Source organism: Phoxinus phoxinus (assembly GCF_949152265.1).
Source record: "Phoxinus phoxinus genome assembly, chromosome: 17".
NCBI classification, from domain to species: Eukaryota; Metazoa; Chordata; class Actinopteri; order Cypriniformes; family Leuciscidae; genus Phoxinus; species Phoxinus phoxinus.
In genome coordinates this window covers 5,524,062-5,549,056 of record NC_136892.1, presented here as the reverse complement: position 1 = coordinate 5,549,056, position 24,995 = coordinate 5,524,062, and the positions used below count along the sequence as shown (strand labels likewise).

The following is a 24,995-nucleotide window of genomic DNA, read 5'->3' as shown; positions in this document are numbered from 1 at the left end:
TATAGATAGCTTATCATCTTAAGAAAGTTAGACAGTTATTATTTAAGTGTTGGTATGTTTAAATAAAGTAAAAAGGTTGATAAATGTGATATATAGGCTAGGCCTGGGCTTACGTTTCCGATTTTGTTTGACTAAATTAAGAGTTAGAGTTAGTTCATTTTAAATTTTAGAGCCGAACAGTTCACAAGTAGGCTACTTCAGTTAATTTTTTTTTTTTACATTACACAAAATGTAAAATAGTTGTGTATTGTGTTTTATTTTCCTCTTCTTTTAATTTTTTTTTTTGAAAATGCATCGGCTATACAGTAAAAAAGAACTAATGCTCAAATGTAGCCTCAGCCTATTTGTCAGTGCGGGCTATTCTTTTTCTTTTATTTGTAATAAGGCAATTGCATGACAATTTTATGTTGCACAAATTCGTTTTAGCATAGGCTACTTCTTAAGTATAACATTAAGTTCTAAAGTTTAAAATAGGCTACGTAACTCTAATAGCACTGCAGTTTCACCCCTAGCCCAAATGATAAACTTTCCTAATTGCCAAGAACGATCATCAGTCCAAATTTAAGTAGTTAAACTAATGGGATTATGAAGGAGGGTTAAATTCATTGGAGAAGGCGGATCATGAATAATTAAGATCGGTAATACTTTTTTTTTTTATATCATAACCCTCAAACAACGGTGTAAACCAATCTAAGTTGAGCAGAGAGCAGGGCATGTGGCCAGTGGTGGGGACTGAATTATTGATCGTCTACTGAAAGGCAGAGGCCAGGAACTCATGTGTCATGAGAACAACCTATGGCATGTTTCAGAGAAATGTTCGAAGAACTGTTGCTTCATTTCAGGCTATTTGGGTTTTCATCACCTTTTTCCCCACTCAAAAAATTCTAAAGGGATGTAATTTGAAACCCATGAAACACTCATAGTCATAGCCTACTCTTATAATCAACTGAACACAGCTCTTTTTATTTGTTTCGTAGCCTATAGGGAAATCCTGAATAGAAATAGCCTAATCAAGAACTCTAAATGGATTGGAATAACGTTTTTTTTAGTAACTCGAAAATTCAAGGAAATCGCAGGGGAAGTAGCCTATAATAGTGAGTTAATTAAATTAAATTTCTTATTTCATACATTTGTTTTGGGAAATTCTGTAAAAAAAAAAAAGAAAAAAAAAGATTGTCTAATTATGGAAATTATCTGACTGACAATAGGCCTACGTAAAGTATGAAAATAAATACAGCAACAACGCTTTTCAGGTCGTTTTATAAATTCCACACACACATAAAAAAACTATTTCGTTTCTAGATCTAAAGAAGCGCGTGCAGGAACCTTAATGTTCAAAGCAATCAACTCTAAAGTGGCTATTTAAAGAATACCTTTATTTTTATGATAGCCTAGCCGCCTTGAGAACGTGGGGTTGCTAGACATGCGTGTCTGAGAGAGACAGAGAGAGAAAGTGAATTCATGTTTTTATTTCAGAGCAAAGAAGATCTGACAGAATGAGGGTGGAGGTCTCCTGGAAGATGTGGCGAACCCCCTCTCCCTCTGCGGGACAAGCGGTTGTTCTCGGGCCGACACTCCGAGTCCGCGTACGAGAACGGCAGAGTTAAGACACCGGCGCTTTAATTATTCATACAGCGCCAGCAGCAACATATGAGATGCAGCCAATGCGGAGGAAGACCGCGAACCCGGTGTGCTTTATTAGTCCGTTCCTATCATCATCACACGCCAAGCCACCTTAGGCATTTGCCCGCGGTGTCTCCAAGCGATAACTCACGGGGTTATCCAAGGGGATACTGTTACCGGGAAACTTGAGGCCGTCCTTCAGAGGTGAAATTTGGGCGCGTCTTCAACGTCGTGTTAGATTCTCTTTGTAGCTCATACTTCAATGTCAAACTCATACTCATCTAGGCGATTCGTAACTATTTTACGTTTTGGGGAATTTTGGTGTTTCTGGAACTACTGGCACTTTTGACTTTATTTTTTTATTGGCTTTCAGCAACATTACAATAACGTTAAATTTAAACGTTTCTTTTATAATTTCTATATATTTTTTTAATACATTTACATAGTTAGTTACTTTCAAGATTTGTCCATTTTTGTAAAAACTAATATTAAAAATGTATTTAAAATTAGGGTGTTTTATGATTTTCTTTATTCCATGGAAAATCTTGATGTTAACCTTAGATATCAATTGCTTTCATACATGCCAAAGATAAAACATTTCGCTTTTTATGACACATATTATCATTTTAATGTGTAAATCATCTCTACTGAAGCGTTAAAATAATTGTTGCAAACAAAAATCTGATAATTAATAAATTATTGCTGCGGTAATGACAGTTTGTATCAGTAAGGACACAATTATAATGGCACGTTAATAATGTAACCTTAACAATACTGTAGAGAAAAACAGTAACAGGTATTGCAGAAAAGGCTGGGACAAAATTATTTTCTTGTTTCAAATACTAATACATGTATGAATTTCTATTGTAACAACAAACTTAATTTGAGGCCTTCAGTATTTTGTTTTGTCCTCTGGTTTATTTAGTTTATCCTCCACTGTCTTTTTGTTGTTGTTGTAATGCTTTTTAGATAACTCTTCATATCTTTTTGGGTCTTTTCTCATTACCCCCCTTCTATCATCTTATTGTAGGTTAATCTGGTATCAAAATGACATGTGTTTATATTTAGTTTACAATAGATTTAATATTTGCAATACACACTGATCAGCCACAGCATTAAAGGGGTGGTATAATCCCCTTTTCACAGGATGTAAAATAAATCTCTAATATCCCCAGAGTGTGTGTGTGTGAAGTTTTAGCTCAAAATACCCAACAGATATTTTTATATAGCATGTTAAAATGGTCAGTTTTTGAGGGTGAGCAAAAAACGCACAGTTTTGTGTCTGTTCCTTTAAATGCAAATGAGCAGCTGCTCATGGAACAGGGGGCGGAGCTTCAACAGCTTGTGTCCTTTTACCTCACACACACATGCACTGAAAATTTCTAAAACTTTTAGCCTTTTATGTTCAAACCGGATTCAGACAATGATGGAGAGACTCAATTAGAAGTGGCACCGTGTAGAAGGAACAGGACATTTCTGAATGGTTAGTTGATGAATTTGTTATCTTCTATTCATTGATTAGCATATTCTGTCATGATCATCTATAAATTGTGTTCAGGGGCGGGGTTTATGTAAATTCTAGGGTTGGTGATGTCACTAACCCCAGTGTAGTTCATACCAGCCGTTTGTTGTAGTCAACAAGCAATTTCTTTAAAAGCAAATATCTCCCTTTGCTTTGAACTTTGAGCTTAGTAACTTTGCAGATGTTGTTTATGCTCAAACAGCAACATTACACACTAACTGAAGTTAAAAAAGTGAAATCATAATCAACCACCCCTTTAAAACCACCTTATAATACCATTTAGTTTCTCCTCATGCTGCCAAACCAGCATGGACAGGGGTCATCATAGGCACTTTGGAAACCAGCAAATTGCTATGCACTGTGTGTTCTGACACCTTTCTATCATGGGCAGCATTACGTTTTTCAGCAATTTTTTGAGCTCCATTAGCTCTTTTGTGTGATCGGATCAGGCAGGCGAGCCTTTGCACCCCATGTGCATGTGTGAGTCTTTGCCATGACCCTGTTCACAGGTTGTCCTTCCTTTCACCTCTTTTGGTACTAACCACCACAGACCGTAAACACCCCACAAGACCTGCTGTTTTGGAGATGCAGTTGTTTTGCCATCACCATTTGGCCTTTGTCAAAGTCACTCAGAGCTTTTCAATTACTCTTTTCTCTGCTTCCAACTCATGAAATTCAATTTCACTCCTATCAGTGGTTTAAATGTTGTGGCTGATCAATGTAATATACAGTATAAACCAAGAGTTTGTATTTATACCGCAACAAAGTCTTTACCGCAACACCTAAAAATGCTGCGGTAAAGACGTGCTGCGGAAATACCATTTTTGCTAATATTGCAGATAACTGACAGCTGGGCAATGTCTGATACATCCGTTTTGACTTTTAGCAACAAATATATATGTATTCAACAGTAATATAAATACATTATTAAAATGTAATTCAAAATACACAATTACTAAGCTGAATGGTAAGGATGCACAATAAATACTTAAGATCTCAATTAACTCAGTGTTGCGGTAAGGACTCAAAAGTGTGGGACGGTTTATTGAGATGAAAAAAATCATATAAACAATCAGTAAACAAAAAAATAACTTTAAGATGGTGTAAAGTCATATGTATATAAAACTAATTAATTTTAAATAATGTCATTGTAAAAGAATGAACTAATTTTAAGGACCTCAACATTGAAACCACGGGTGTGGGACATGAGCAAAAATGGTGTTTGGACCTATAAATGCATCATCATTTTACATTAAATCATATTATTTATTAATTATTTTGTATGTCAAGGTGTGCATTGACACGTTTATATTTATGAAGCATCAAATGACAAATTTGAACTTAAATAAAAAATGTCACTACTGGGACTTAAGTGCCCATAGTTGCAGAAACCGTAATTGCCCACTTACCGGTGTCTCTTCATAGTTCGTTTTTACGTATTTACAGCACTAAAACATTTACGTATTGACAGCACAAAACCGTAATTTATTTACGTATGAACAACTCTACCGACGTACAAATTTGTATGTATTCCTATTTATGCATATTAAAATCGTGGCATTAATGTTTTGACTCTTGCATTCAATTGTCTTCACGTTTTCGCATTTATTAATGCTTAATGTTATGTTTAAATGTTGCAGATACGATACTTATTATACGTGTCAGCGTCTATCCAAACGTACAAATAAGTACATTTTCTATCTTTGAAAATTACTTATTAATAACTATGTTTTAACAATGAGACCAGGCTGCTTATTCAATGCTTCCTTCACATGCTATTGGAAATAAGAGTTAGTCAAAAATTGGACATGGACTCCCTCTCAAGTCGTATTTACCACTCGGGGATATTTTTGATACTCAAGTTCCCGAGATGGGCAGGCCATGAACCTTATGGGGGGAGGGGAGAACGATTGCTGCTTTGACTGGTATTCTCTGAATGTTATGTCCCAAAAATACAGCAAGGTTCTTAAAATCACTTAAAAAAAGAACAAAGAATGTGCACCAGGTAGTTTTGCTTTTTAATGTTTTTAATTAATTTATGGAGCCACTGTAAACTTTATATGGTTAATTGTTATATTGCAATGGTATTGTATTTTGTGCAGGCATTTATGCTAAATACATATAACTTAAGTATTGTGGTATCACTGACTCCCACTCCACTCCCAAGGTCATGGCTCAAAGAAAATCACAAGTTTCCCACTGATATTTACAACTTTGTGGCGGCGTAATTGTGCTTTCAACTCGAAAATACAATTTTCCTGATATGACAGGAACAATATATCTGAGTGAGATGGCTTGAATAAGAAAAAATGCAGTGTGTGAGTTTGATATTGGTGGATCTCATGATGTGAGTGACAGGTTGCCCCGCCCTCACGCCAATACACACATCATCAGATAAGAGATGTTGTTGCAAGAGGGAGGAAAGTTATTTTGATTAAAGATTACTAGGGGCGCATAAAAAAAAGAAGATATTCATGGATAAATAATTTATGATAAATGCTGCATTCCATTAAAAAAATATAAGAATTGCCCATTTTGATTTCATGTTGACTTTAAAGGTGCTGTATGTAACCTTTTCACTCTACTAAAGCATAAAAATACCATAATATGTTTGCAGATATTTAGGAAATGCTAAGTTCACAAACTTGTTTCTCTGAAAAACACTTCCACAGACAGTTATTTTACTTTGAAATGTGCGTTTCCAGGCTGGAATGTTTGTTTTTGTTTTGGTCTGTGATACTGATACGTTGCCAATTTTCATTATCCATTGCGCTCGTTCCTGTTGCGTGTGCTCAAACTGGCAACCCGAGTCTGAGGAGCAAGTGGAGGGAGAAACAACGATCTCCGATATTTTTAATTCGACTGCAGTATCTATTTCGACCACTAGTTGTCATTCTTACATACTGCACCTTTAAATGAACGGACTGAGACTACAGCGCAGTTTTAGACAGACACAAATCATCTTACAGTTTAAAGTAAAAACAGCAGCCATTTGTTTTAAGGTGTTATTACGCAGGGTACTTATAAGATCTACTTCAGTTGAGTGTAATTCTTTTTCAAACTATTTAACACACCAGAGCCTATAGGTCTTCAGCATGAAGGCTATAATTCTGTCATTATTTTGAAGATTTTGTTTGTTTTCAGAAAAAGTTGTGTTGACAAAAAGTTTGTGGAACCAACTAAAAGTTTTTGGTACTTCATTTTAAGGTTTTACAGTGTGGTAGATTTTTTCCCTAAACCTAACTACATATCTGGGTCTCGTCTCCAATCGACGTCCCCTAACATCTTCCGTCAACATATAGTCTATACTCCAGTGCGTCTACAGTCGACTTCAGCTGAGTTCCCTAACTCTAACTAACTTGCTGCAGCAATAATGACAGACAGACTTCAGCAAATGTCCTCAATCCCGGCCAGGAGATCTCAGACAAATTCCATTGAGAATCCTACCAGAGAACACGGAAACAACTGTTTTTATAGAGACAACAAATAAAATCATCGTGACTAACATGTCCCCTACAATATGATTGGTTCAATTGGACAAGCAAGTCCCCACCTTTTTTCCCTCTGTTGCTGACATAAGCAAAATGATCTCGAATCATCAAAAAGAAGTGGAAAGTTTTAAGAGTTCAGTTGATTGCTCAATATATCATGACATACTACAGACAGTATAGTTTTGATATTGTCATGGTCACTTCAGAACTTTCCATTGACACAATTAGAACGAACAGAACGTTTAGTACATTGTGTTTCAGAGTGTTAGCATGTTAGGCCTGAAAATGGAAGTAAAGTTTAGATGTTAGAATCATGGTCAGTTTAAAAGAAAGTTTATCTTATCTATTAAAAATCCACCACAACATTACAGTGTAATTATATATTTAAATACTGAGAAATATTAATTAACAAGATGTACTATGGGTTAGGGTAGGATTAGGGTTTGATTGAGGGTTAGTTGCATTTAATTATGCATTACTTACTGTTATTACTATGGTAAGTACAATGTAACACATTTATCGGACACTGTAAAATAAAGTGTTACCAATTTTTTGTTTAAAATAATATAAGGACATTGAGTGATAAAGTAATAGGCATTATGAGTGATAATGTCATCATTTTGATAAAATAGAGAAAATCAAATAGTATTTGTGTGATTACATTCTAGTGATTATCTGATATTAATTTCAAAGTAGAAATTATAATTATTATAAAACTAGGCACAGCTATGGGAAATGCTTTGTCAGATCAAAATTCAACTAAATGCATGTAAGAACAAATTTTAATTTGATAACTATAATCGGTGCTGGGGGTAGTAACGCTTGACAAAGTTACAATATCCGATTACTTTTTTTCAAGTAACCAGTAAAGTAACGTATTACTTTTTCAAATTTACAACAAACATAGTTAAAAAAACCCAGCAAACCTGTAATCATTAAATGTTAAATAACACATATACTTTATGTATTTAATCTCACTTTATTAATCAATGTCTTTGCTACTGACCTTCGATGATCGAATTCAACTAATAAGCAAAAATGACTTTAGATAAACATCACATTTGTGTTTCTTTTTGATTTTATTGCTGAAGTGTGAAATTCACAGACGTGAATTTGCATATCCTTCTGCCTGAGACTTATTAATTTAACACATTTTTTGGTGTGTTATTAAAAAACAAACAAGAAAGCCCAGCCCAGGTGAGAAAAAGTAATGTAATGCATTACTTTCCATAAAAAGTAACTAAGTTATGTAATTATTTTTTAGGGAGTAATGCATTATTGTAACACACAACTTATAAAAGTAACTACTCTGAATATAATCATCTGTACCGGTATGTATCTTTTTAAACGCTAAATGTATAACGCAAGTCAAACGGAGATTTTAAACCTTCAATCCTAAAATGTTTTTATAATTACATGAAAAACAGAACAGCAAATTCTGAAGCAATCTACAAAATGTTTGAAAAGAGTCCTTGCGTAAGCTGAGAATGACATGAAAAGGACAAAAAGAAAATCCTTTTTGGTTACAATTGTAACATTTATTGCTTTAATTTATTTATTGTGCAATCCTGAATCACTTAATGTACGGCTGCGGTGAGGAGTCGCATTAGCATATACCTGGAGGAATGGCATTAGCATATAATGTGCAAAGACACTCGTTTTATTTGAACCCAGAGCGAGTCCAGGCTACGTGACACCAGCACTGTAATAGAGTTGACCCTGCGGCTGATAGGCACAGGTATCTGATCATTCGCGCCCCTTTAAGCGTGCTGGATTGTGGGACGTGTGCACACTTGGCTCTTGAATTGCCTTTGAATAATACATGCACCCATGCAGTGTGGTTATATATCACTCCACATGTTCTCTTGAGCTCCCACTATGGGACACTGGTCTACATTTCACTGCTATAAGCACATGTGAAAGCAAGGGGGCGTATGTGCCATTGGACGGCAACACAATGACAATTTGCACTTGAATGGAGCAAGTTGGTGCCACAATGTAAAGCCGTTGTGTTGGTTTCCAGGGTTGCTAAAGTGTTCTGAAGGAGCCAAGGCTAATTTTTGCCTTGTAAAGTATAGTTTGATTCCCAGGGAACACACATATTGATACAATGTTTACGCTAAATGAACTGTGAATTTAGCTGCATAAAGCAACACTAAAGGGATATCAGGTCTGATTGTTTTCTATACAATATCAGTATGTAAACTGTAGATGAAAGGGTGAAAAAATTACATCAAATTCTAGAATTTGATCAGTGTATCAAAGCTTCTGTGATCACATGATATATGCCCTCTGGATCCCAGACAACACCCTCAAGAAAACACACACTAATCCCTTATTAACAGTGAACATATCATGAAATATTTAACAAGCATAAATTATGTATTGAATGAATAAATGAATGATTAATAGCTTCATGCATGATTATTAATCAGTGTTAACTACCCAAAAAAGGCATCTTTAGTCTTTAGCAGATTATATATGTAACACAATGATTCATTTTAATAATTTTGCACACTCTTAGAAGAAAAGGTTCTGCATAAAACCTTAAAAGGGTTATTTTAGGCACTTCATATTTAGATCCTTTTTTAATTTGAATTAAATTTGCTGAAAGCTCGTACAATACTTAATCACTACAAAAGATTGAAATAACATGAAAGTATTATGCGATGGTTTAAGTCATTTCTCCTTAAGAGCAGTTCACAGTGCTTCAAACATAACAGGTTCTTTAAAACCCCCAAATCCTATATAGAAGCATTATAAAAGTTCATTATCTTGTTCACAAGTTAATACAATAAAATAAAGATGCGTAATACATAAATCAAATTGTATTTTAGTATTTATTATATTGTAAGGTCACCTTATCTATTACAGTCAAGACTCAGCCCAGACAACAATCTAAACATTAAGATACAATAAAAAAAACTCAGTAATGCTCTATAAATTGATGTTTCAGTGCAAGTAAAACATATCTAAATTTTTAAACCACTGAAAGAAATACTGCACACAATCTGCACTTTACAAAATACATCAGAACATATTTAAGAATGATAAATACATTTTTGCAAATTTTCTTCAGGTACAAAATTGTATAGACTACAGCTACAGTCAATGTAAACAAAATAATATGTTAATAAAGATAAAAAAATAAATACGATCTTTTATAAATTATTTTTTGCTGAATGCATGCTGGACACATTTCTTGAGGCTTTTCAAGAAGTCATGCAGGCCGATTTGAACTGGGCCTTTAGCAACAGGTTTGCAGATGGTCTGAAAGACAGCAAATATCACGGTTATTCAACTCTGGTAGGATGGAGGTATTGAACGGAAAAGACATCAAGTTTCAGAGTTCAACTTACCTTATTGTGCACGTTATACATATGTAAATCCCTCATTAGTGTCCCATCAGTACGGAAATGGTTATATTTAGAAAGCCCAGAAACCTTCTTCAGTTCTTGCTCAGCCTGGCAGAACGCAAGCTGCAATGATATTGAGATCACAGGTAAGACCAGGGCTCAAAACCTTCCAATTCAAATGTTAGCATTATAAAAGCTGCAAAAATATTTTAAACTACTCATAAATGTTCCCACATAAGCAAAAGTCCACAAAAACGATTAACCCCAAAAAGCTTATTAGGCTCTGACCATGGAAGAAACATGCTGGATAGTTCTTAATGTTACTGTTCTGAGTTAATGCAAATGTTCCTCACCCCAGAGCACGAGACATCCATTTTCAGATCTTCCAGGAAGATTTCTTTCCCCTAGAAATAACAGGTAAAATTAATATTAATCATGCTCTGCTCAGTATCTAAACGTATACAGTTTTGACTTACAATAGTTACTATACTAAAGTTAAGTCTTACCTCGGGCTCCACTGGGAGATTTTTCATTGCGCCGTCCAGCTGACGAAGAAGCTCTCCCAATAAAGTCTTTCCTTCGTTCACAGGAGCACCGGAAACGAATAGAGCGAAAGCGAGCAGTAGAATAGTCTTCATCATTTTGTCTGTCAGCTTGGTTTTCTCAAGACTTTGGTTGCTTGAATGCCTGAGGTACTTGATGCCCTCTCTGCTGTACGCTGAGTATATATACACTCTCACAAAGGCAAGACTTGGCTATCTAGCTTTTTTTCTCTTTTTTTTGCATCGTAAGCGAAGCGACGTTTATTGGCTGATTATGGCGCGCTCACTGAATATCTTGATTGAGATGTGGTTGATAAAGTTTGTCATATTGTCCTGATTTCCTGGAACTGTGACTGACAAACTGCTAAGAAAGATCATGATGATTTTGAGTAACAAGCCTCTAGATGGGGTTCTGAGGGCCACATCTTCATTATGTTTGCTTGTGCAAATAAGTTTCATTATTACAAAATCAATTGATCAATACTGATAGCTTTTGCTGCAAATCTGCATGTGTTCATACTTGCAATTAGTCATACAGATAACAGCATCAAAGGTCCGGTGAATAAAAACTGTTAAAATCGAACAATTTAACATGTTGGTTGGCAGAACTCAAATGTTAAAAGACAATTTTTAAATATTATATAACATGAAAAAAAAATAAAAAAATTTCATGTTGCATTTAAAATGTATAATCAAACCAAATAACACCTGAAAACACATTTTCTCAAAACTATTAAGTTAATTAGCTTAAACTAATAACTTTTTAGTGATGTATGAAGTAATTTCCCCTCATGTCCTACCTATATATAAAACAGTTCATTAATTCTTCACAGTATATGTATTGTTTTATCATTTAAAATCTAATACAATAGATTTGGCTGCTTGTGCTTTATTGCTTTAAAATAAGTTTTAAAATACTTAAAAATATTTTGATAAAGATTTTTTTCAAGCATTCAAATTAGGGCTGGGATTTTTTTAATTTATTATTATTTAGTCAAAATTATTGTGACCCTTGGTAAATATGTTTGAAAAGGGCAGTAAAAATAAATCTGCACTGTTTATCCTTTTGATCTTTCATAAAAAAAAAAAAAAAATGTTTGTGGTATGGTCATGTATATGTATACAGAAGGCCTTTGATACCGTTGACCATGGTATTTTGGTACGCAAATTAAAAGCCATTGGTTTTAATGACTTAGATGAGTGAGTTCTTATCTGAGGAATAGGAAGCAGGTGTGGATATTGGAGGAACAATGTCTCAACCACAATGTATAGAATGTGGGGTCCCTCAGGGGAGTGTCTTGGGTCCATTCTTTTTCATTATTGATCTTTCTATATATAAATGACCTTAAGTCTGTATGTTCATGTGAACTTTTTTTTATATGCAGATGATTCTGCGTTATTGGTTTCTCATAAAGATGAGAACGAAAGAACCCTCGGTGTATAACTATCGGATGTCAGCAGGTGGATGTCAGACAATAGGCTATCGCTTCATTGGGGGAAACGGAAGCCATACTGTTTGGGTCAAAAACAAAACTGAAAAGATCCCCTGGATTTAAGGTTTTAGTTGGAGATAATGAGATGAATGTAAAGGACTCAGTAAGTTACCTTGGTTGTGTGCTGGACTGCCACTTGTCTGGAGTGGGTCAAGCACAAAAGGTACTTGCCAAGGTAAATCAAAGAATACGTTTCTTGGCCAGGATCTCAAGGCTTCTGGATAAGAAAGTGATGATTCTGGCAAGTGCTCGAATTCAGCCTCTTGGTACAATGGTGTCCTAAACCACCTGAAACAATGGCTTCAGACGGCTTATTTTGAACCTCCCCATGATATCTCATCTTGTTAAGTCTCATTTTGAGACTATTGGGTGGTTAAAAAGTAGAAGATCGAGTGTTATGTCTGTAAATACGACTCGTACTTGAGCTTACTTCACATCTTCTTTATTGTTTCTGTTTTCTCGTTCACATCACCGAACTGTGTGCAAACAAACATTCAAGCCTTCACGTCACTTCCATTCCCAACCCTTAAAGTAACAAGCATTCGTTCTATCTTATTAATGTAACAAACATATTACTTTAACTAAACCTTAGATTATTATACTAACTAAGCATGCAACATCGAGTCTCTCAGATTCACCAGTGCATGGTACAGGACTGTCCCCAAAATTATTTGAATAGAGTGAGAGATGTTCATAGATACTCCACCAGGAGCAGCTCCACTGATTTTGTACCTCCTAGAGTTAAGAGTAATTTAGGGAAAAAGTCATTTTTGTTTGTAGCAACAAGTTTGTGGAACAGGTAATCTAAAGATGGTCAGAAGTTTAGGAGGTTTTAAGCAGGCACTAAATAAATGGCTCAGATGCCAATCTACATATATATATGGATGTGATGATTTATGCTTGATCTGCTGCCGCTTGCTGACAAAAAATAACTAACACAATTGCATCTTTTTTTTATTATTAAAGTAGCTATGCTAATGTATGCATCCTTTGGCTAGTGTTACAGTATATGATCGATTCTCGCATAATATATTGGCTAATTCTTCACAATTTCATTAGTTCACATTGGTTAATGCATTAACTAACATTGAGCAATACACTTGTTAAAATATGTATTAACCTTTGTTAACTTTAGTCATAAACATTTTGTTAAAATAACTGTTCATTGGTAATTTGTGTTAGCTCAGGTCCGTTAGTTAAAATTGACAGATACAACTTTTATTTTTAAATAAAAATATTTTGTGTTAACTAATGTAGATAACAATTGTGAACAAATGGAACCTTATTGTAAAGAGTTACCATAATATTGATACCAAATGTTTTAACTAGTAATTTTAATTCTTTATTTATCATGAAAATAAAAGAGCAAAATAAACTTTAAAGCTTGGGGGGTGGAAGTTCTGACAACACCAATTCAGAGAGAGCTGATAGAGACACAAACAGAACCAAAAATACTATATATTAGGCACAACTAAATGCATATATGTATCATTTATAATAGTTTATGTGAATATTGTTTTAAGTTCAGTTTTATGTTCTGTAATTGTCATTAAATGATAAATAAAAACATTCAGTTAATTTGCAATTTTATGCCCAGAAATTGAAGAAAAATAAATCCAATTAGTAGAGGCATCATAATTGTCGGCAGCCATATAACCTGTAGCCCAGGACTGGATTCCCACAGAGTTGAGTCTGTCAGTACCTGGATGGGAGACCTGGGAAAACTAGGTTGAGGCCAGTAGGGGGAGCTGCTCACCCTGTGGTCTGTGTGGGTCCTAACGTCCCAGTATAATGCTGGGGACACTAAACTGTCAAAAAAGCACGTCCTTCCTTTAGATGAGACGTTAAACCAAAGTCCTGTCTCTCTGTGGTCATTAAAAATCCCATGGCACTTCTCGTATAGAGTAGGGGTGTAACCCCGGTGTCCTGGCCACATTCCCTCCATTGGCCTTTATCAATCATGGCCTCCTAATAATCCTCATCCACTGAATTGGCTGGTGTGCGGTGAGCGCACTGCTGCCTTCGCATCATCCCAGTGGATGCTCACACTGGTGGTGGTTGAGGAGAGACTCCTGATATGATTGTAAAGCACTTTGGGTGTACAGCATATAAATGCCAGTATTGGTATCAGTGATACGGATCTTAATTAGTAAAAAGATTCCATTAAACATACATTGAAAATATAAAATATTTAACATATATTGATAATTACAAATTTTAAATGTTAGGCGCAATTACTCTTTACTACTTTTTTTTTTTATCAATCGACAGCCCTAATCCAAATATGTTTGATGCCACTATTACAGATCATGACGTGAGGTCACAAATAATTAGATCATGATTCAGAAATTAGAACAAGAAAATATTTTTTTTATATTTCAGAAGAAGGCAAATAAATGTACAAACTAATGTTAGTAAAGTTCAATCACATTGTGCCTTTCATGAAACAGAACACATTTTTGTGTAAATTTTACGCAAAACCATTCTTATGTAAATTGTTGCATTCAATTTAACTCGACAATTAATGCAAGTATGGTTAATGTACAATTTACTGCTAGGTGCTTAGATTTGGCCCAGATTTGGTACATGGAGACTGATATGCCTTATGTTTAGATCATGCTAATCAACCGTCTAATAAATTGAACTTTGATTCTGTGTCACCTCTGAATATAGACTAGCAGTCTTTCCTCTCTCATCTGATCGGAGGCATCAGTGCAGGTAGGAGTTGAGTGTGTTGATACTGCACTTTGTGATTTCTGAGCACTGGTCCTGGTTCTTCCTGATCCTGTAGAAATGCTCCACATAGTTGGATCGTCCCAGGAGCTCGACAAAATCCTCGTCGTGAGTGATAACAAGCAGCTGGAAGTTGCGCTGGCGAGAACGACTCTTGATTATCCTGCAAAGAAACCAATGGCACATCTTTTAGTTGGTGAAAGTGGCAAATAAAAGTGTTGTTTGGTCATGTTGCTCTTGGTGTAAATAAATTGTGTTTCCTTTTTTTAATAAAAACTCACTCCACCAGTGCGTGTGCCAAGGACTCTATATTCTCTCTGTCTAAATTGGTGGTGGGCTCATCCAGCGCCAGAATCCCACAGTTCAGACAGAACGTCTCCGCCAGAGCCAACCGTATTATGAGGGAGGCGAGAACCTACAGACAAACATGCAGTAAACATTTAAATGGGAACCGTGGGTGATTCTAAGAGAGATTGCATTTTTTTTCACTGGAGTGATAGAGAAACACAAGATACACAAAGCTGCTTTTTGACCTTTTGTCCAGCACTGCAACGTCCCCGCATGTCCAAAGCCGTGTCTCCTTTGACCATTACCACTCTATAGTTGTAAGTCCTTCTTTTCACGCCAGCAGAGGCGTTATCATCCACATCAGAGCGAATCTCGACGTACTCAATGTCTGTGGGAGATCAGGACGTACTCACTTATGGCAAAAGGTCACAACAAACAAAAAATATTCAGATATAATTTTTTTACTAGTGGGTGCAGGACACTATAGTTAATTTATGTAAGTGAGGATAGCAAAATAAAGTAAACTGACATATTATACCCAAAAACTCTTCAGACACTTTGACATGACCATATTTTGGTTAAGAGTTTTTTCTTTAATTGCCTTTTTATACCACAGACTGAACAAAATTAAGCATGGCTTAATTGGTTGACCTAAATTGGAATGATCTAATTGTGTAGTTAAAATTCAATCTAATTCATCTGTGAGACAGTCTAACAGAAGGATGGCCAAAACCAGTGAAATATCAGCTGATTTGATAACTCTGAGTTCTAGTCATAGTTTATTACCATTTTCTAAACTATAGCGAATAAACCGAAATAATGTGAGAAATGTTGAAGGTGTCTAAATACATTTAGGGTTGACTGTATATAGTAAGTCTCAAAACAATCAAACAAAGATTTGACGCCTTATCAAGATTCATGAAAACAAAGCCATAATTGCAGACAAACATGTGTGTGTAAAGGCAGACCTTGTCCCCTGTATGTGCTCCGCCATAAATCTCTGATGATTTTATTAATCTCCTCCATCTTCATGCTGTGAAACTTCATTATTGTTCTGTAATAAAAAAACAGCTTAATGAATATTCATATATACTAGGGATGCACGATATCTGTATCGAATCAATTACCATCTAATATTAGAGATAAAAATAAAATAAAATTGGTATCTGACGACGATATTGGTTATTTAATTGTGCATGCTTGCCTTGTTACCGGTGTTACAACGTGTGAAACTTCCACTGTAGTTTTGCTTTTTTTATTTAAATAAAAACCATTTATTTCAATTGGACAACAGATGCTACAATTATAAATGGAAAGCGTCTTCTCTGCTCCATACAGCACAAGCTGCAGAGTGGCAGGAGTCAATTTCACTGATCACATGACGAGAGTAAGGAGAGATGATTGACAGGACGATGGCGGAGGATTTGATGCACAACAAATCCTGAGTGTCATTGACAAATATCTTGTAAAATGTGCTGCCGCTCCCTATACTCAGAGTATGCATGATCGTGAATTTGAAATGAAAAGCTACACAATCCATCGATTAGGGTTAGAAGAACTGTTCCCAAACATATAACTAGATATATGCTAGAAACATAATGATCACTGCAATAATGATTAATGATCAAGTCATATGCTCTTTATTTTCCAATTAAAATCCAAACATCAACTTTTTTTCTGGCCGGGCAGTAATGTAATATTCTCCTTTATTCCAAAGCATTATGTGACATTTCACAGTGAAGTAGCTCACCAATACCAGCAGCTAAACTGGCTCGCCACAAAACGAAACCTCTTCAATCATTGCTTCGCTGTGGTAGAGATGCATTTATTATTATATTTCTCACCAGATTTTTGAAGACACCACCCTGGATTTCAGAAAATGTGAGAAAATACTGTAATTTTGACCATTAGGGTTTTTCTCATCCATTTATTAGAATTTATATAAGCCGAAATCTTGCATCTCAAATGGTGTGTGATATCAGATTGCCACACTTCCTCTATTCCTCTGCACAGTCAGCAATGATGGTATCATGGTGAGAAGAACGGATCAGCTGGTTTGATATGTGGCTCAATATATTACATTAGAAGAAAACTGCTTTACCATCCTACATCCAATCAACGGCCTAGAAAGCAGAATGCTAAGGACAGCTGTCTGTGTAAAGCCTCCATTTGATCAGCTATAGAGAATATAAGTGACGTCACATGCATGAACCCAATTCTCAGCCTTGGCAAGTTTCCAATCAATCTCCTGAAGTGACAGTACTTGGCAGTTATAGAGACTTAAACAGTTAGGTTTGGTTTTTGGTACCAGGTGTAAGAAATTATAGTCTGCCCCGATCCAACTTCCACTCCAATATATACATTTATATCAGAATGTTCCTTCACTTAAAAGAGCTTAATTATCATATAGAGACAATTACATCCAATCTCAGTAATATGTAAATAAATAGTATCACAGAGGGCAACCAACCACCATTTTGATTCCAGGGACTTCAAATAGCTTGTCACCGTAAAACATTTGACCGTTCTAACAGAAGATCAAAGATGTGATCACTTCAGATAGATTGTATTACCTAAACTTTTTGCTGTTCTGATTTAATTTACATTAAGAGTTGACCATTTGGGTTGATCATATCCTGAACAAATGGTAATCAATTGTAGAATGGGAATGGGACACAGAGAATCTTCTCAGACAAGGGGGTGTCTCAACTTGATTAACATACAGACCACAGCTGTCACAAAAAGAGCAACTTAATTTACATTAAGAGTTGTAAACTGTATTAGGATAAAAGGTTTGAGATTTGTATGTTCTGGGTTCATTCTGACGCTGGTGAACCCAAGGTGCTTTTGTGTACCTTGCCACTACTTTGCTGTAATAAACTTCATTTTTGAGATCTTCGACGTCCACATCATTTTTTCTTACACAGGTTTGGTTTTTGGTACCAGTGGTGGTCGACCAACATGGGCTTTCAAATGAAATAATCTGGTTCTACAATTTTCAGCAGATATCTATAAGATATTTTGGATGGCTGGAATACTCAAAATGTAAACCCCAACTATATATTTCAGAAGGAAAGACTGTTTTCTGTGTGAATGCCAGGGTCAGTGCCACTAGGAGGCCTGCGGGGTCCAGGCCCTTCATCAAATAAGTTTCCCTCTCTCCTAAATCCTTATGTGATGATGTACAACATACTTGTGCTTAAATACATTTTTGATAGTATTTGAACTAATAAAATTAATTATTAATTAAATATTTTCATAGGCTTAGAATTTTAACTAACTTCAGGTTATTAATTAGTGACTCAAATAATTTTATCCCAGTGGTGGACAGTAACTAAGTATTTTTACTTTGTTACTGTACCCAAGTAAATTTTTCAAGTATCTGTACTTTATCAGAGTATTTTTATTTTGGGAAACTTTTACTTCACTACATTTCAAAGCATAATAGTGTACTTTTTATTCAACTAGATTTCATAAAAACATTTGCTTCAGCTGAATTGTGCTTGTATTGCGCATTGCACCACTGATCTATATACCAAATTTAGTGGTACCAAATTTACCAAATTTACAAACAAGAGTACCAAATTTACTTATTTTTCATGGATTTTTTTGCTTAAACGGCAAAATACATATAAAACTATGTGAAAATGTCTTAGTTCTTGCTATTCAGGTAAATACAGTCAGTCTAGGAAGCCAAATAGGTGAGAGAAAACGCATGTTGTGTAACATTGGATCAGTGCATAAGCTCTTAAAGTGACAGCAGCCTAATAAACCTGCAGCTGTCATGTTAATCACAGAACAGAAGACAAAGAGAAAATCACTCACTGCTCTTAACTGAATAACTTTTGTGACTTTGATTGTAAGCAACAATCTGTATTTAATTTTTACAATGGAAACTATCCAGTGTTATTTTACGATTACTTTTGCATTTCATACCTGAAAACTACATACCTGATCCACCTGAAAAATTTAAATCCATGTTTATTTAATTTGTCTATGCATTATATTGTATTTATTTGTGCTATCATTTGCATTTTGTTTATTTGTTCTTATTTTATTACTGACTGTTTGTCTTTTTTTTGTAAATGCAGTTCAACAATTCAAATAAAGCCTCCCTGTGCTGTGTGTGTAAGCGACTACCCAAAACTACCCCAATTATCAAAAAATTATGAGAACAAAGTATCTGTATGCTTGTATATGGCAGTTTTCCCTGTGGTATCAAAAATGGTATTGAATATTTTTCAAGGTATTGTATCGAATTCCAATATCATGACACATTACTATATGGTATATTTTGTTATTGATTAATCAGCAATTATCAGTAGTATCAATGCATTACAAGTTTAGGTAATAAAATAAAAGTTGTCTTACTTGCAGATCAATACATATTAAGTGTCTGCTTAATCTTCCATACAGACTAGTGCTGACTAACCCCCCCCACATTTTTTATTTATTTACTGATAAGCCATATCCGGCGTTTGCTAGAAGCAATGTGACAAACACAAACTTTGAAAGAATCTGTCGTGGTTTTAAGAGAGTTGCACAATGTGGCCTTAAACCTGCTATTTCTGGTGCAAACTGAATACAGTCTACAATAGAGATTATGCAATAAATGCTGTTGATTAATTAATTTATTCACAATGGAGCAGCAATGAGTGACAAAGAGACCACTATGGCTACTGTGTCATGTACTGATTATTCAATATTTGGAGTGAAATGACTATACTGACAACTGTGATCTATTATAAAAGTAAAGTCATTGACAATTTAAACTTAATATCTTAAAGAATAAGCATAAGACATTGAAGATTAATGTCTGAAAAGTCAGGATAACGCCTCTGCACTGTAGATAGGCTGATGACGGCAGAACAATTCAGACAACCACAGGCCTGCTGATGTAACTTCTGTGAAGACACAGGACGATACCGATCTAAACCAACGACAATGATTTGTGACTTCCTCTGTATATTCCTCAACAGAAACCAGCAACATCATTTTGACCACCATTTTTAATAATAATGCTCAAATGCTTTATCATTGTTGCTGAAATTGTACATTTGTGCAGAACAGAGACCGATGAAAATGAGCTCATATTTGGACGAAGCAAATTAATGTAAATTGTACAAAGATCTAGTAAACTGAGTGTTCATGCAGGAGAGAATCAACATTAAAATATGATCTGAAGCAGTATAGCTGCACAAGGACCTGAGTTTAGTGTTAGTACTAGGTCCCACAATTGTGTAGAAAAATATCATATGCGAGTGTATTTGCCCATGTGACATCACAGACCACGTAATGTCCTAACAACTGCTTTTGTAGCTCGGTTAAATGCTTTTTGGTTTAATGAGGACAATGTTTTGACAATGGACAAACTTCTAGGGTATTTTAATGGTAAAAAGACCTGTTATGTGTCAAAATTTGATTTCTCATGTCATGAGAACAATACAATAACAATAAAAAAAAAATTATGACTTTTCTGCATTTGTACCTATGTTGTAGCTTCCTCTAACTTTACTGGGTATTGCAGTGATTATTGTTTGCTCTTGTATGATTTTTTCTTCTTCTATGTTTCTCTTACGTAAAACGCTTTGTATAATCTCATCTGCAGAACGATTTCTTAGTAGTTTCTGAAGAAATATACAAAAAGGTGTGTAATATAGTGTTTTGGACCAAATTTTGTATACACTACAAAATAATTTTACCTATAAATCAACACCTTAACAAGGAAGATAACCATTGCTATGGTTATAACATGGTAAGCATTTTAGCATCTTTTTGGGGAGTCCCTGTGATATTAAACCCACCAGTTAGTGATGATTCTACTGCTAAAAGTTGAGTCAGACTTCCTTCAGTCTAGGTAATCGCACACATGGCCTGTTGCTGATTGTTGCTTCTTGCTGTCTGCCGAACCACATCAAAACCAAACCTACACACTCTGACAAACCGCCACCTGAAATTACCCTTCAGAAAACCCCTGATAACAAAACCTACTTACTGGTCTAGGGCTTTATAATAGATGTCCAGGTCCTTATTGGCCAACTCTGTTGTTCTCATGACAATCATTTTGTCTCTGTAGAGATCCTCAGCCCGGCTGTAATGATCCTCATTGAGCTCTTTACGAAAACGGAGGATCTCGTCCTCGTAGCCTTTCTGTCGACCGACAGCCACACTGCGGTTCTTCTTCAGGTCCTCCAACTTTCTCTCCACTTCTCGCCGCTCACTTGACAACAGAAGATACACTCTTTAAAATACACACACTCATTTGAACTCACCCTTTGTAAACATTTAAACAAACTAGTTGACATTAAAGTAGCAAGTAGCAAAATCTATTAGTGAGTTAGTGAGATTCATTTAGAGTTATGGTAACCAAAGAACATACTCGGCATATAAAGTCTTATGAGCTTCAGAAAGTGTCAAACATCGTCAGGACTTCCTAACTGGCACTTGGTAGCTGCATATAAGAGGTATAAGTGATCTCATACTTGCGCAACTGCACGACTTGCATGTTTCCCATCTCCTTAAGCAAAGCCTCACGTTTTCTAGACACCTCTTTCAGCTCCTCCACACGCTTCCGTAAGGTCAAGTTATCCTGTAGCCAGCGTTCTTGAACCTGTAAAAAAAAAAAAATCATCACACAATCATATATCCTTATAAAAAATGGAAACAGAAAAACATGCTTCCTTGTAGAGCCCGACCGATAAAGGATTTTGAAGGCCGATACCGATACAAATATTTGTTGGTTTTAAAATCCGATATTCCGATATATCGGCCGATATTTAAAAAAATAATAATAATTCAGAAATGCGCAACAAAACATCAACAGATTTCCCTAACATTAGTTATTTCTAGTAATAAACATACAAATAAAATGATTGCTGCTACAGCCACAACTATTACTACCACCAGCATTATTATTATTATTACTATTGAGAGTAATAATTACAAAAAAATAAATAAAAATGACATTATTACTATCATCATCATGACTTTTATATAATCATTAAACAAGATAAAGGTTTTTATCAACCTAAAAAACAAACATTTTTCAACCTATTTTAGGACAAAAAACCTTGTCTTATATTCCGGTATACTACAATGTCAGCTTGCTTATCCCTTTACCTGCACTTTTTAAATTCTTTCCATCAAGCTACATCAAACCATTTTCAATCATCAGTTGCTGCCTGCCTTCTAAAACCTACTATTTAGCGATCTAAATCCATTATGTGACTCGTTAATGCTGCGGCTGAATGACAACTGATGGGGATGTTATTTTAATTGTTATTCAAGCAATGAATGTATATGTTTCGTGCCCAACTCCCCATGAACTCACTTAACCAGTGCCGCAGCTCCCACCACGCGCATCACGCGCTGTCCGTAAGGCATCAAGAGCTGAGGGAGCACCAAAAAAATAGCCTCCCGGAAGTTCCGGGACTCTCCCGCATATTGATAGCGGCTCACTGATGCCCGCGAATTAGTTAAAATCTCCGGAATCTAGAGCGAGCGCGCCCGCGAGACTGTGCTTCCAAACCGTGTAGCGCGTGCACGGCAGAGCAGAAAGGGAGAGAGAGCAAGAGACCGCGCGCGTGTGTGCCTGTAATATCCCTGAAGGCTGTTTCGTCCGATTTTTTTTTTTTTTTTTTTTTTTGAAATATTCATTTATTGGCCATTATAAATGCCGATACCGATAGTTTGGAAAATGCCTAATATCGGCCGATAATATCGGCCTGCCGATATATCGGTCGAGCTCTACTTCCTTGTTAGGAAAAAAACAGAAATGTAAGCACATTGCGACAACATGCATTCAGACAGGTGTGCTCAGCTGGTTAATCAGCGATAATTTAGCGATTTTAAATTACCACTCAACTAAATGCATTGAAAAACATCCAAATTAATGTAAAGAGTTGCGATAAGAGTGATAAAATGTGTATCAGATCCACGTCATGTGTGGCAGGTCTTAAAGTGACAGCAGCCTAATAAACCTTCTGCAGTCTGTCATTAAAGGGATAGTTCACTTTAAAATTAAAATTCTGTCATCATTTACTCACCCTCAAGTTGTTTCAAACCTGTATTAATTTTTTTTCTTCTGCAGAACACAAAGGAAGATATTTTGAAGAATGTCAGTAACTAAACAGTAGACTGTACCCATTGACTTCCATAGTAGGAAAAAAAAATACAGGGTTCGTGCAGGTTTCAGTAAGTCAAATTTAAGACCTTTTTAAGACATTTTAAGACCATAAAGATTTAAATTTAAGACCTACATGACGCATTAACCAGCAAATAACAAATACAATTAGCATCAATATGCACTTTTTGTTTACATAAACATTAAAATAATAATGTAAAAAATGATGGCTAGATTTTAAGAGTGTGTTGCAACATGTTATCTACTAATGTACAAGTTCAAATAACGTTTTGACAAAAAAGGTTTTATAAAAAGATAAACCTCACGTATTTCAGCCTTTAAATAATCTTTTATAGAATTAATGTCAAAAAAAGATAAATGACTGACATTTACAATGCACATTAGCTTATCTTTTATTATTAATAGTAAGATTTGGTCCGATTTTCCCGTTGCGTCTGTCGTTGCTATGCAACCATGCACTGCGCTCTCCACAACGACGAAGTTTTAGTAGCTAGCTAATGGATTTCCACCACTGATAAACGCTTGCTGTAGCCATTATTTATTTACGGAGAAGAGAAAAACACCTGTAGTGTTTGGGTGCACGGTGCACCCCCATCCTTCATGTTGACTGAGCTTTCAATGTTGTTACGGAAAGGGTGAAGCGGATTGGTTAGTTCTTGTCACATGACCTGCGGTGCGCTTGCAGAATTCTGAAAACTTGAGCTTTTTTTTTTTTATCTCACTCCGCCTGGAAAAAATGGCGCATTGCTTCTAATATGAGTGCGCTTGGCGCGCGCCTAAATTTGAAATAACGAACTTGAGCGCGCAAAAGACGCAATATGTGAACAGCCTCTTGGCGAGCTACCGCCAATCAGGGCACGAGCTGCTGGCAGCTCGCGAGCGCCGTGTCAGAGACCCCTGCTACAGCTCCGCTTTGAAGGCTACGACTCCATACTTTTTTGCTACTTTGTAATAACTTTCTGTGGCCAGCATTTCAGGAAATGAACGAGGGTAAAACTTTTTTAAGACCTGACTAAATTAAATTTAAGACCTCGGCTGAAAATCTGGCCATTTTTAAGACGGTTTAAGGCCTTAAATTTAAAGTTCAGAATTTTAGACTTTTTAAGACCCCGCGGGAACCCTGAAAATACTATGGAAGTCAATGGGTACTGTCTACTGTTTGGTTACCGACATTCTTCAAAATATCTTCCTTTGTGTTCAGCAGAAGAAATAAATTAATACAGGTTTGAAACAACTTGAGGGTGAGTAAATGATGACAGAATTTTAATTTTAAAGTGAACTATCCCTTTAAGGACAATCAAAGAACAAAAGAAAAAGAGAAAATCACTCACTGCTTGAAAATCTTAAAGCACTGTTTACAAGGTTATATGGGTCAAAAGATCTGATCTCACCATCATCAAGTCCATCTGAGATTACATGAATGCAACTTTTAATGACTTCTGCAGTCTCAAAATTATTCAACCCCCTGAATAGAATCCCTCACAACAACACAAATCTGCAAAACAGGTGTTGTCTCAAGCACACCTGATGCAACTAATCAAGGGCTTCATTAGTTGCACCAGGAGTGCTTGAGCTAGAACACATGAAATATCTGAACTGGCTAGGTTTGATGAGCGTCACATTTTATTTTTTACATTTTATGTACCGTATTTTCCGGACTAGAAGTCAAACTTTTTTTTCATAGTTTGGCTGATCCTGCGACTTATAGTCAGGTGCGACTTATATATCAAAATTAATTCATTCTGACTGAGATGAACCAAGAGAAAACATTACCGTCTACAGCCGCGAGAGGGCGCTCTAGTTG

General features: G+C 35.7%; 2 protein-coding genes across 3 annotated transcripts in view; both read right to left on the bottom strand.

Annotated features, from left to right (window-relative positions):
• Window positions 1–9,457: 9,457 nt before the first annotated feature.
• On the bottom strand, window positions 9,458–10,819 carry il13 (interleukin 13). The gene is made up of 4 exons (XM_079586798.1): window positions 10,499–10,819; window positions 10,346–10,396; window positions 9,996–10,115; window positions 9,458–9,906 (listed from the first exon to the last, which is right to left on the bottom strand). The coding sequence occupies exons 1-4, from the start codon at window positions 10,631–10,633 to the stop codon at window positions 9,805–9,807; spliced, it is 408 nt and encodes a 135-aa protein (XP_079442924.1). The 5' UTR covers window positions 10,634–10,819; the 3' UTR covers window positions 9,458–9,804.
• A 3,557-nt stretch (window positions 10,820–14,376) lies between these two features.
• Window positions 14,377–24,995, bottom strand: part of rad50 (RAD50 homolog, double strand break repair protein) — a 43,542-nt gene continuing 32,923 nt past the window's right edge. For both annotated transcript variants that reach the window (XM_079586794.1, XM_079586793.1), the window contains exons 21-26: window positions 21,531–21,658; window positions 21,044–21,268; window positions 16,017–16,102; window positions 15,294–15,436; window positions 15,042–15,175; window positions 14,377–14,923 (exon numbers count right to left, since the gene is read on the bottom strand). In XM_079586794.1, coding sequence (XP_079442920.1) covers window positions 14,737–14,923; window positions 15,042–15,175; window positions 15,294–15,436; window positions 16,017–16,102; window positions 21,044–21,268; window positions 21,531–21,658 — 903 coding nt within the window. In that variant the 3' untranslated portion in view covers window positions 14,377–14,736. The remainder of the gene's footprint in view (window positions 14,924–15,041; window positions 15,176–15,293; window positions 15,437–16,016; window positions 16,103–21,043; window positions 21,269–21,530; window positions 21,659–24,995) is intronic.

What these genes read in the sequence shown, in the direction of transcription:
- il13 (XM_079586798.1), bottom strand. Translation starts at nt 10,633, where the DNA reads ATGATGAAGACTATTCTACTGCTCGCTTTCGCTCTATTCGTTTCCGGT. An exon ending in ATCTCCCAGTGGAGCCCGAG is followed by an intron (nt 10,397 to 10,498) that starts GTAAGACTTAAC and finishes TGTTATTTCTAG; the next exon opens with GGGAAAGAAATCTTCCTGGA. An exon ending in TGTATAACGTGCACAATAAG is followed by an intron (nt 9,907 to 9,995) that starts GTAAGTTGAACT and finishes GCTGTCTTTCAG; the next exon opens with ACCATCTGCAAACCTGTTGC.